The following is a 13,720-nucleotide window of genomic DNA, read 5'->3' on the forward strand; positions in this document are numbered from 1 at the left end:
CTCCCCTGTTATCTACTTAAAATTTCCCAGGTCAGGCCCTGGTGGCCCAAATGCAGTCTCAGAAGCAAAGACAGAGAGCCCAGAAAATGTTAACTGAATGTATAACCCAATGATAATATAGTCAAATACACACTAGTTGTGCAGAAAATAAAAAATCTGATGGGGCAGGAAAATTCAAGATTCTGATCAACTGTTCCCCCTTAACCAGTGTTTAAAAATTCACACTTACAAAGCCTTTACAATATGTCTATTTGCAAGTGCTCACCTGAAGATACAACACAGTTTTGCCCAAATGGTCATGAATTTGTTTTGACAATGCTAAGATTTTCAAATTCAGCAAGAGATATACGCCTCACTGAGAAACAGTGACATGACAAGTATCAAGTTTTTATGTAGCTTGGTCAATAAGAGCATGGCCAAAAATGAATGAAAACAAGGAAGAAGAGGGAGGAAGAGTGTTTTGTTTTTTATTTTAACTACACCATACTCAAACACCTGAAAGGATTTTGCTTATACTCTCCCACACAATTCTTCTTTGGGCAGAAACCAACTATAAAAAGTTTAGGCTCAAAATGGTAATTTTTCAGAAAGTTACGCCTTTTCAAAAGTGACATAGGGCACTTAGGAGTCTAAATCACATTAATTCATACTGCAACACTGAGCAGTGCTATGCCTAAATACCAAAAAAATCTGGACATGGGTCATTTGTTTCCCATTCTGGATGGGCCATGTGGGTAATACTTAGTTATATATATGAGAACAGTCCTTAATAGTTTATAAAACTGTTGGTACAACATATAATCAAGACATAATAGGCTGACAATTGAAGATAATGCATTTTCATTCCATTAACAACAATTTGTTTGTAGTAAACAGTTGCCTTATCAATAGTCTATGAAGCATTACTACGAATAAATTAATTACAAATTAGTCCCATCTTAAATTAATAAACCAAACTGGCTGAAGAGTGTATAGTTATGTTACTGACCATCAGTACTGACGAGCTCGGTTTGCATGCATGTCATAAGTTTAGCAGTACACTGGATAACTAGTTCTTCCTTTTCTTCTTCGGGTAAAAATGGAGACAGGCTCTGAACTGTATGTAAGTTGCCTTCTGTTAATGGGAAAAACCTGTTCATGTAAACAAGATGCCAAGAATGAAACGGGGAAACAAAGATCATTTTATTATAGGAAAATGTAAATTGGCTCCTAGGGATCATGGATCAAAGAAGGATTATTTCATATTCTGCTTCTTTCAAGCCATTTATATACAGTAAATTGCATTTATTTTACACTGCATATATAAATGATAAACAGTACCCATCCTACATTTCATTCATCAGAACCAGTAGCAACGCAGTATCAACAACATTCACTCACAACTACAAGGAATTATGAATTGTAGTATTAGAATACCCTTCTGTCATCTTATAAAGTTGTTTTATTTCACTGGATGCAATATTCTTTGTATGGATCACTCTAACCATGGCTAAGGCCCAAAGTCTTCCACACTCTTTTGATCTACAGAAGAAAAAGGAAAAAAAGAACTATTTAATTTACATGTAGATTGTACACATACACACACACCCTACATATGTGAACATATCAAGGAAAAGACCTTAACGAAAGAAGTCAAAATGAAATCACATCAGTAAAAGCGATCTCTGTAATAGATCATATCAGTAAAAGTAATAATCTCTCTAGTGCAAATGCCAAAGCCAGAATAAGTCAGGAATGTTATATTTCCTCAAGTATTTTCTAAATCTGTACCTACCTGCTAAATAATATTTGCAGAAGGTTGGTTGTATTACCAAATGCACTTAAGTCCTCATATGTAATACTGATTACTTGAAGCATGTTGAGAAATTCAAGGAGGAGACAAGGAGGGTCATCAAGTTCTTCAATCCACTGCAAAGAGTATAGCAGTTCTGCAACTAATCAAACAAACAAAAGTATCAGTTTTAATATAAGCATGGTGTATGCGGTGAGCCTGCGCTTACATTTCCATGTATCTTGGTAACAACACAAAAAAAGCCAACATTCGCACATGACTTCAGGTGCTGAGAGGAATGAGCTGGACTCCTGGCACCAACACTTAATGTACTTTGGAGTTAACAATAGGTAATAATCCATGATTAATTTAAGCCATTCTAGATGCTTAGGCACTAATAAAATGAGAAGAAAAAAAACGAACAAAAAAGCATGGAAAGGACTCTAGTTAGGGACTCCTCTCCTACACCTTCATATTTTCTTCCTCTTCTTGGCTCTAATTTTCCTGACCGCTGCTCCTAAACTAGGCAGTCAAGACCGAATTTCAGATAATAACCCCAGTCTGAAGTTAGAAACCAGTTCTTAAATTACTGTGTGTTTGTTTCTTCTTCATCCTCTTATGAAGGACCACACTGAGAAGTTACATTCCTCTTCAATAACAACAGAAGAAGAACATGGAGTGGCATCACTACTTCATAAAATGCATAATGTCAATGGTCAGATCTGATTTAAAAACATGAAAATAATTAAGCCACTTCACAAGTAAAAGCGACTGAACGAGAGGGAGGTACGGATGGAGTGATGAGGATAAGAAAAGTGGTTGCAATAATGTCTCCAATCTCATGCTTAACACTCAAGTATGTACCAATACGCCTGGTTACATTGCATGTATGCTCACCATGCAGCAGGCAGTGTTTTGGGATAGCCGGTATTTAAGAACAACTATTTTTACCTCAGTGTATGCTAAGAGGTTAGTTGAGAGAGTATGAATACAAGCAAAAAATGAAAGGCCAGAAGGGTTCTAGATATATGAACACCACACTAAAAGATACTTGTGCACTTAGAGCAGGATCAGAACAACAACTGTAAAAGATGTAGGATAAAGTAATAATGTCAGCTATATTCCAAACCTTTTATTAATAATTGCTTCCACCAATTAATACAATTTGGTTCACAACTACATTATAAAATCAACTGCTCTTTAGTTTTAACATTCTTACTTACTTATATTTTCAATTTTCTTCCTCTCTGCATCGTGGTTTTCAAACACCACCTCATGTTCCTGTATAAGTAGTGCCATTTTACTTAACAATGCTGCAGTGCACAGATGGTTTGGAAGTTTAGTTGTTTTGCATAGCTTAACCTCTGTTCCTGAGTGCTCACAGTTCACACTCAGTCTTCCTTCCAAAAGAGGTTTGTGTAACCACTGTAACAAAACACAAGAAAGGAGCTGTCTACAATTACGTGTATTTTTTACAGAATAATACAAAGGCACAGGCATTTGTGTAACTTTTCAAATTCAAAATTACTTACAATGTCACTTAAAGTTCCCACATTGAGATTCCCAAGTGTTTATAACAAATAGCCAGTAAAGATATCATAACTGGAGAACTATTCCCAACACAGGTCTAATTGCTGTAGCAAGGTTATCAGTGGGGGATTCCTAATCTAAATTTAAAATCCTTTTCTGTCTAATTTCAATCATATTGCCAACCAAATTAAAGAGAGACACTTGTAACTTCAAACTTGCATTTATGTCTGAAAATTATATACACGGTATAGTTGCAAGTAATACTATGAGTATTATACCTTGACAGTAGTTAAGGAAAAATAGATTTTTTCAGTTTACTCTGCCTATTTGACAGCACTTTGAGGACAGTCAGTTTCACTGTTTTCTCTCTGTATCCCTAAATCAGTTGAAAAGACTATAAACAGCTGCAGAGGAACAATACAAGCCTTATAAAAAGATTATTTTAAACAAGATTTACTTTTAAGAGGTCACTATCAGAAACTGCATTTTTTAACCCAGTAAATTGCAAAATAAAGCAAGTTGACACTGTCCTTTAAACAGTATTTTATGTAGAATCCAAAAAGAGGGGAGTTTTTATATTTACAGATTTTGTATAGCATCATTAGGGATACAACAGCCTAAATGTTCTGTGCATGTATGGCCCTGTAGATGCATGCACATACCCTTATCTTCCCCTCCAATATGGAAAGGGACTCATCCACCTCCACTGCTTTCTCATCTGGACCTTGATCCTACAAGCTTCTGAGCTCTTTGGCCTTGATCCAGCTCAGCACTTAACCTATACTTAACTGTAAGTATTCACGGACTTCAATGGGACTATTCCTATGCTTAGAGATAAGCGTGTGCATAAGTGTGCTGTATCATGGCCAGAGTAGCATAGCACCATGCAGCATTGAGCTCCTGGACCTCACAGGGGGTGGAAACTAGACAGGCAATAGAAGGAGAGGCACACTTCACATCATTTCCAACCACAGTGCTCCAGAGATTAAGCAGGAAAGATTACAGAAAAAGCAGCCCAGGTTGTAGATACATCAGCTATTTCGTTGTGCAGTAGTTTTCAGACTGCAGTCATTTTCATACCTCGATGGGTAGGGATTCTCGCAACTTTTCCCATTCAGAGTTGTTTGGAGTAATACATCCGAAATAAGTTCCCAGAAGACAACCAGACAGTTCCCCAGCTTCCATTAGCTTAGTCAGCAAATCATTAACTGCAGAGATCAAAACCTGAAGGCTGAAAATGTGGGAGAAAAAATTCTTCCTGAGAAATTAAGCACAATCATGTGACAACAAGACACGATATTTCACATCAGTACCAGGCCACATCAATGGCTTTTCACTTTGCATTTTAGTTCATGCTGTTACCTCACAGACAGACTAATAAACATTTTAATTATTTAGGACTTAAGTAGAGGCTGATGCTGTTAAAGCATTAGTTTTGAATTGATTATTTCATATTTTAATATCCCGAAACAAACAGATACGCAGTAAACATAGTTACCTTTTAACATCCAAAGAGGAAGACTGAATTTGATTCTTGACCCACAATGCAGATTTATGCAAGAAGGTGCTCTGTTTCTGCATATAGCCAACCTGATGCACAAGTGAATTTAGGCCAGACAACCAAGTGTGCTTTAGTTTATTGACAAGTAAATCTAAACACAAAAAATAAGGTAGTTAAAACATTAACTGCCAAATTACATACTGCATAATGATGGACACATTCACTACATCACTGTTCTGTTAACATGTGAAGTAGTGTTTCTCAAACTTTTTAAGTTGGTAACCAATTATTTGAAGTCAAAAATTTGCAGGACCCTCTTACATTTACTATAAAAGTAAGCAAAATATGTATATAATTATCACACACAGCTTGAAAAGTCAAGCATACAAAAGTTGTTAGGAAATGCCAGAATTAAGGATGCCCGAGCAACCTTAATTTGGCCAACTTGTGCATATGTATTATGATATCATTTTTAATTCCAGGCTTACATTTCTATGATTCCATGTAAGAGACTTCAGGAGGCCATCAAGTCCAGCTCTCTGCACTGAGGCAGGGCCAAGTAAACCTAGACCATCCCTGATAGGTGTTTGTCCAACCTGTTCCTAAAAACCTCGTATGACAGGGATTCCACAACCTCTCTTGGAAGCCTATTCCAGAGCTTAATTACCCTTACAGAGTTGGAAAGTTTTCCCTAATATCTAACCTAAATCTCCCTTGCTGTAGATTAAGTCCATTATTTCTTGTTTTACCTTCAGTGGACATGGAGAACAATTGATCTTCTTCCTCTTTATAACAGCCCTTAACATATTTGAAGACTTATCAGGTCCCCTCTCAGTCTTCTTTTTTCAAGACTAAACATGCCCAGTTTTTTTAAAACTTATCTCCATAAGTCAAGTTTTCTAAATCTTTTATCATTTTTGTTGCTCTCTTCCAAACTCTCTCCAATTCATCCATGGCTTTCCTAAAGCATAGCTCCCAGAACTGGACACAGTACTCCAGCTGAGGCCTCGCCAGTGTCGAGTAGAGCAGGAAAATTACCTCCCGTGTCTTACATACAACACTGCTGTTAATAAACCCCAGAATGGTATTAGTATTTTTTTGCAGCTGTAGCACATTGTTGACTCTCATTCAATCTGTGATCGTCTAGAACTTCCAGATCCAACACTTATCCAGTTATTCCCCATTTTGCAGCTGTGCATTTCATTTTTCCTTCTTCAGAAAAGCACTTTGCACTTATCTTTATTGGATTTCATCTTATTTCATCTCCAAGTTGCCAAGGTTTTTTTGAATTCTAATCCTGTCCTCCAAAGTGCTTGCAACACCTCCCAGCTTGGTGTCATCTGCAAATTTGATAAGCATACTCTCCACTCCATTATCCAAGTCACTAATGAAAATATTGAATAGACCCAGGATTGACCCCTGCGGGACACCACTAGATGCGCCTTCCCAGTTTGACAGCGAAACCCTGATAAAATACACTCTGAGTACGGTCTTTCAACCAGTTGTGCACTCACTTTATATAATTTCATCTAAACCATATGAAAATGTCATGTGGGACTATGTCAAAAGCCTTATTAAAAACAACATCTACTGCTTCCCCACTATCCACTAGGCCAGTAATCTTGTCAAAGAAGGAAGTTAGGTTGGTTTGGCATTATTTGTTCTTGACAAATCCAGGCTGGCTATTGCTTATAGCTCTATTATCCTGTAGATGCTTACAAACTGAATGTTTAATAATTTGTTCCAGTATCTTTCCAGGTATTGAAGTTAGGCTGACTCATCTATAATTCTCTGGGTCCTCTTTGTTGCCCCTTTTAAAGACAGGCAGTAGGTTTGCCCTTCTCCAGTCTTCTGGGATGTCACCCATCCTCCATGAGTTCTCAAAGCTAATTGCTAATGGTTCTGAGATTGCTTCAGCTAGTTCCTTACATTTCATCAGGCCCTGCCAACTTGAATACACTTATCTAAATATTCTTATACCTGTTTCTTTCCCTGTTTTGTGTTCCTTCCCCCGTGTTAATATTAATTGTGTGGAGTATCTGGTCACCACTAACCTTTTTAGTGACGACTGAAGCAAAACAGGTATTAGACACCTCAGCCTTCTTGATACCATCAGTTATTAGCTCTGTTTCCCCATTAAGTGGCGCACTCACACTTTCCTTTGTCTTTCTCTAGCTCCCAGTGCATTTGAAGAACCTCTTCTTAGTGTCTCTTACGTCCCTTGCTAGGTGTAACTCACTTTGTGCTTTAGCCTTTCTGATTTTGTCCCTACATGCTTATGCTACTCTTCTATATTCCTTCTTAGCAATTTGTCCAGATTTCCACTTTTTGTAGAATTTCTTTCTGATTTTCACGTCATTAAAGAGCTTCTGATGCAGCCATCTTGGCCACTTCCTATTCTTCCTATTGGGATAGTTGGCAGTTGTGTGTTTAATATGGTCTCCTTGAGAAACTGCCAGCTCTCCTGCACTCCTTTATCCCTTAGATTTCCTTCCTCTGGGATGTTATCTACCAGTTCTGACTTTGTTAAAGTCTGCTTTTTTTAAGTCCATTGTTCTTATTCTGCAGTTCTCACTCCTTCCTTTCCCTAGGACCATGAAATCTATCATTTCATGATCACTTTCACCCAAATTGCCATCCAACCAGGGGTGCTGGAACAATTTTTAGTGCGGATGCTGAGAGCCAAACTGTAAAACTCTGTATATAATGGAAACCACTTCAAGTCAGAAGGTGCTGCAGCACCTCCCGCACCCCTAGTTCCAGGACCTACGCAGCCAACTTCAGATTCTTAACCAATTCTTCTCTGTTGGTCAGAATCAAGTCTAAAATGGCTGTCCACCTGGTTACTTCCTCCACTTTCTGAAACAAAAAGTTGTCCCCAAAGCACTCAAAGAACTTATTGGACGTTTTGTGTTTTGCCATATTATTTTTCCAACAGATGTCTGGATAGTTCAAGTCCCTCATGACCACATACTATTTTTTCCCACAGGACCCCAGCCTTAGTCAGTGCACAGAATGGAAGGTGCTCACTTAACGAGCAGCCATTCAATATTTTATTTCCTCCTCGTTGTTCAATATGTGATCCCAGGCTTTATTTATTTCACACTATGCAAACTCTGTTCTAAAAACCAGAATTATTAATTTCTTCATGGGCTTCACTGTGGTGCTCTTTACTATATTATCAGAGTGTTTCACAAATACTAATGAATTTATTCTTACAATACCCCTGTGAGATAAGGGTGTAGCATTTTACAGATGGGGAACTAAAGCACAGAGAGATTAAGATAAAAAGTATTCACTAATTTTGAGTATCCAATTTGAGATGCATAAAACCTGATTTTTCAGAGTTCAAAGCATTATACAGCAATGGTCAAAGCACGGCTCTCATTGATTTCAGTTGCAACTGTGCGTATTTAGCAAATCAGATCCTAGTTCTCAGCAAATCAGATACTGTAGTCTCAAATCAAGCGTCCAGAAAATGAAAACACACTGCTATACCAAACTTTTTTCCCTTTTTTTTTTTTAAACAGGTGGTCATGATGCGATTTGATTAGCATCACCCAGGAACTCTGTGGCAGACGCAGGGACAGACTCCAATTCCCCAGGGCAGCATTCAACTGCCTTAACCATGAGACCCTCCTTCCTTTTCCTGCAATCCCTTCCTTCATTTATTCCACATCTTCCAATTTCTTCAACAAATAAGGCACAGGTCCTACAGGCAACATCTCCTTCAACACGCAACCTGGCCCAATGACTATCCATTGTCATTCTCAATAACAATTCATAGTCATTCTATGACTATCTGTTGTCATCATGGACTAGGAAAAGAAAGCAAAAATGACTCTATAGCCTGGGGATTAGGGCACTCACCAGAGAGAAGGGAGACCCAAGTTCAAGTCCTGGCTCTAATGACTAATTATTTATAAAAAAGTAGAACAGCTTCACGAGAAGAGAGTGAGAAAGCCCCATATCAAAATATCCCATAGACCAGTAGCTTGGGCACTCCCCTGCAATGTGGGAGACTCAGATCCCTCCTCCTCATCAGGTAGAGGGGGGAACTGAATCCAGGTTTCCCATATCCTAAGTGAGTGCCCTGACAAATGGGCCACAGTGTAAAAGGGAAGTACCGCATCAGCACCTGTTCCTGAATCCTTTCCTTCACTTTTGTCAAAATGTCTGAAAGTCTAAATAAAGATTTCAGATCAAAACAAAATGTTTCAACATTACCAAAATGTTATAACTTCTTCAATTTGGTTGAAACTATTTGGCAAATTAGACATAAATTTGAGAATAGTTTTGGTCAATCAGAAACTGCAACTATTCATCTGAAAAACGTCACACAGCTCTAGTTATAACTGACCAGCTGAGAAACACTGATCCCACTTTATGTGGATATTACTTGGGTAATATGTTGTGGAGTTTTTTGCACAAAACCTTAAATTTCTGGAGGTGGCTTTTCTCTATTATTGCCCTGAAGATCAACCTTTAATACAAACCAACATTAAACACATCTGCAAATAAAATCAGAAAAATAAATGTTCTAAAGTCAGATTTTAGTTTACAAAGTAATTCCTGCACTGGGTTACCTGACAAGTGTGTAGCATCCTGGCTCTGAGCACACAGTTGAAAAATAGTGAACAACAAATCTTCGGAAGATGGCATCAGTAAGCACCCTTTAACTGAGCTGAAAAAGTTAGAGGCTACGTCACATATGAATGATACTGATGGTTCAGTATTTCCAGCTTCAGAAAGATCCTTAGCTTTTGAAAGAGCTGCTTGAAGTTTATCACTAATTCTTTCAACATAAATGTCACCAATCAAGGACTCTATTTAAAAAAAAAAGACTTTATGATTACTCTGTGACAAGTAAGATCCTACAGAAGCCATCAGATGCTATAAACAGTGTCTGCCTGTTTTTCCAGATTCACTAATACTGAAAGCAAGATTAAGGGGAGAGTCTGCTTTAATTTTGTATGTGCTACAGCTTGATTCATTTCACTTTAGTCAAAGATACACACCCAACATATTCTTGGTAGTTTGTTACACAAGCACTTTGCACAAAATGAATGGTATACGTGCAGCAATACCTCCAGTTCCATAGCCATCCTCTGAAATGCCTGACACTGACTCATGATAGGGCAAACATTCAATCCTGGAGCACTGCATTAGGACTTTTAAGCCGGCAAGTCTGACTGATTACTTTTCTGCAAGCAAGTTTCCTGCACTCTTCTCTGGGACCCAGCAACAAAACACAATAGTATTATGAAGATCTATCTATTCTACAGTATGCATTCATCTTACTGGTGCATCTCTTGGGAAATTATGAACCACTTCTTGGGCACCAAAAAGAACCCAGCCTTCAAATAAATTACGGAACATTAGGGCAAGCATTTTAATAAATGCTGGCAAGCTAAACAAAATGATAGCATTATAAATACATTGACTTTAAAATTGGATAATACACCTGAATATGAAACTCATTAATACCGAGGTGTATATTACACTTGCCACACAAGAGAAGCAACAGTTGGAACAGGTGTACCATACATCTCTCAATGTAGATGCCCCAAATAAGCAGACTTAGGACTTATAAATTGCTTCTGTTGTCTGAGGTCAGAGGGCTCAGATGTGGATCCATAACCCTTCTGATTTGACACTACTTTTTGAACAGTAAACTGGTCTATTCTGCAGTCAATCATTTAGTAAATCCAATCTTTGCATTAAAGAATTATACAATTAGAGAACTGGAAAATCTAAAAAGAAAGAAGATTAACACTAATCCTGTTAACAGGTACACCTCTACCTCATATAACACTGTCCTCGGGAGCCAAAATAATCTTACCGCGTTATAGGTGAAACCGCATTATATCAAACTTTCTTTGATCCGCCGGAGTGCACAGCCCCCCCCCCGAAGCACTGTTTTACCGCGTTATATCTGAATTTGTGTTATATCGGGTCGCGTTATATCAGGGTAGAGGTGTACATGAAAATGAAGCATATCAAGTCACTACTCCAGGATAGTTTTAATGAAATTAAAAGGCCATAGTATACTAGCTCAGGTAAATATAAACAGAGAAGCAGCTCGATGTTACAAAATGTGATATGGTAAAAAAACCTCAAGAAGTTCTTTTCCCCCTACCCCCCAAGTAGCAATTCACCTACCATTTTTAACATGCTGTGATAATACCAAGCTCAGGAGGGTCCATCTTTCTGAACAGTACAATTCCGATGAGGTTGTTGTGGTTTTCAAACCCTTATAGCACAGATCATCTGCTAGTATTACAAGCTTCTCCCCTAGTACGTCGCCTTTCAGCCACCCAGAGACTAATGAATGTTTCACTGAGTCCGAGCATGCCTGAATTACAAGAAAACAACTATTTTTGCAAGGTTACTAACCTTAAGGAAATAGGATTAGTATGTATTAGCCTTTAGAGAGAATACTTCATTCCTATACATTAATGCTAAGTTATAATGTCAGCGTTTTTCCAGAAACTAATGCCAAATTATAGACTGGGAAAAAATTCTGCTAGGTGATGAGCCAATTATTATAAATAATAAAAAATAGAAAACAGGAAGGAATTTTAAAGTGTGAGGCATCCATAAGTGAGGAGGGATGACACTGATACTGGGCATCAAGAGATCTGGGTTCAATTCCCAGCTCTGCTACCAACTTCACATATCACTTCAGGCAAGACACAAATTCCTCTGTGCTTCTGTTCCCTATCTGTAAAAATGGGGATAATACTACTTTACTTCACAGGCATGTTGCAAGAATGAATGTATTAGTGTTTGTGAGTTGCTCAGATAATATGGTGATAAATGCTATACAAATGCCTATCAAGTAAAATAACTTGGTCCTAATTAGTCAGTATTTCTGGGGTTTCCAAATAGTGGTTGAATTTACACATCATGCTTTCTAAAGTATATATGCACAGTGTGATGCTGTTTTGTAGAGAATAAATGGCTCAGGGGAATGGAAATCTATATAACACAATTGACCCAATTGACCACATATGAGACTTCTATATATGAATGGACAAGGAGCCCCTCTATATCAGAGATTAGACATGCTGAAGATGGAAGTTTACAATACAGGCAATGCAGTGCCTCTATCAGTGGTTTTCAAACTTTTTGTATTGGTGATCCCTTTCACACAGAAAGCTTCTGAGTGTGACCCCTCTCCCATATAAATTAAAAACAGGGGGAAGGGGATAATTTAATTTAACGGGGGCTCAGGGATGTCAGCGATCCCAGTTTGAGAACCCCCGAAGAAATGCTTCAGTTTCTAATGCTATCTACCATGGGTTTGTGAGAGAGGTGCTATATTTAAGTTATAATAAAACAGCACTGTTTCAGATTTAATTATTACTAGATTTTCAAACTGTGAAAATGAGACTAGTTTGTAGTCTACTCCAGTTTAAGTAACTGAAATCCTATCACTTAAAGATTGGAAAGTATCCAAAAGCATGCATGCAAAATAAGAATAAAATTCCCAAAGAAGATACCTTTTGAATTACTTGTAGGAAAATACTCCATTTCAGATCCATCTAGTGGAAAAACAAATAAATAAAAATATAGTTAATAAAATATATTCCATTAGGATAAGAAAGCTTAATTCAATCTCTATTTATTGTCCAATTTTAACTTCTGAAAAGGATGTGTAGAAGTTGCCAAGCCTTAGTAGTGAGCAAAAGTTACTTTCATAATTATGATTATTTAGCAGCCAATAATCAATTAAAGAAATTAGGTTGCCATAAATTGGGCAATTATAAGTTTCTCCTGTCAACTAGATCAAAATGGGTAGAAGTAACTGTGGTTAAGAGAACAGGTTAATACTATAAATCATATTTACGATATTTACGAAGAAAAAAGATGGCAATTTAGGAACAAAAATCTTCAGATGTATTCATTATTTTCAGTACAGTATATTTACGTCAAGTGAAAGGGATAAACATATTAATGTCATAACACCTTTCCTAGCATTCTAATTCCAAACTCTCTTAATTCCATCTTTTCTTTGTCATATTTATCCAAAACAAATATGTTAGTTATTCTGAATCAGAATCATAGAATATCAGGGTTGGAAGGGACCTCAAGAGGTCATCTAGTCCAACCCCCTGCTCAAAGCAGGACCAATTCCCAACTAAATCATCCCAGCCAGGGCTTTGTCAAGCCGGGCCTTAAAAACCTCCAAGGAAGGAGACTCCACCACCTCCCTAGGTAACGCATTCCAGTGCTTCACCACCCTCCTAGTGAAATAGTGTTTCCTAATATCTAACCTGGACCTCCCCCACTGCAACTTGAGACCATTGCTCCTTGTTCTGTCATCTGCCACCACTGAGAACAGCCGAGCTCCATCCTCTTTGGAACCCCCCGTCTGGTAGTTGAAGGCTGCTATCAAATCCCCCCTCATTCTTCTCTTCTGGAGACTAAACAATCCCAGTTCTCTCAGCCTCTCCTCATAAGTCATGTGCTCCAGACCCCTAATCATTTTTGTTGCCCTCCGCTGGACTCTTTCCAATTTTTCCACATCCTTCTTGTAGTGTGGGGCCCAAAACTGGACACAGTATTCCAGATGAGGCCTCACCAACGTCGAAAAAAGGGGAACGATCACGTTCCTCAATCTGCTGGCAATGTTCCTACTTATACAGCCCAAAATGCCGTTAGCCTTCTTGGCAACAAGAGCACACTGTTGACTCATATCCAGCTTCTCATCCACTGTGACCCCTAGGTCTTTTTCTGCAGAACTGCTACCTAGCCATTCGGTCCCTAGTCCGTAGCAGTCCATGGGATTCTTCCGTCCTAAGTGCAGGACTCTGCACTTGTCCTTGTTGAACCTCATCAGGTTTTTTTTGGCCCAATCCTCTAATTTGTCTAGGTCCCTCTGTATCCGATCCCTACCCTCCAGTGTATCTACC

The 13,720-nt window shown here is 38.2% G+C and overlaps 1 protein-coding gene across 1 annotated transcript in view; it reads right to left on the bottom strand.

Annotated features, from left to right (window-relative positions):
• Positions 1 to 13,720, bottom strand: part of LTN1 (listerin E3 ubiquitin protein ligase 1) — a 42,523-nt gene that overhangs the window by 11,711 nt on the left and 17,092 nt on the right. Inside the window, exons 11-19 of the mRNA XM_034793307.1 lie at positions 12,308 to 12,349; positions 10,965 to 11,157; positions 9,389 to 9,628; positions 4,800 to 4,953; positions 4,382 to 4,532; positions 2,995 to 3,196; positions 1,775 to 1,934; positions 1,417 to 1,521; positions 989 to 1,131 (exon numbers count right to left, since the gene is read on the bottom strand). Of these exons, the coding sequence (XP_034649198.1) occupies positions 989 to 1,131; positions 1,417 to 1,521; positions 1,775 to 1,934; positions 2,995 to 3,196; positions 4,382 to 4,532; positions 4,800 to 4,953; positions 9,389 to 9,628; positions 10,965 to 11,157; positions 12,308 to 12,349 (1,390 nt within the window). The remainder of the gene's footprint in view (positions 1 to 988; positions 1,132 to 1,416; positions 1,522 to 1,774; positions 1,935 to 2,994; positions 3,197 to 4,381; positions 4,533 to 4,799; positions 4,954 to 9,388; positions 9,629 to 10,964; positions 11,158 to 12,307; positions 12,350 to 13,720) is intronic.

The sequence above is a fragment of the Trachemys scripta genome, chromosome 1 (genome assembly GCF_013100865.1).
Source record: "Trachemys scripta elegans isolate TJP31775 chromosome 1, CAS_Tse_1.0, whole genome shotgun sequence".
In the NCBI taxonomy this organism is placed as follows: domain Eukaryota; kingdom Metazoa; phylum Chordata; order Testudines; family Emydidae; genus Trachemys; species Trachemys scripta.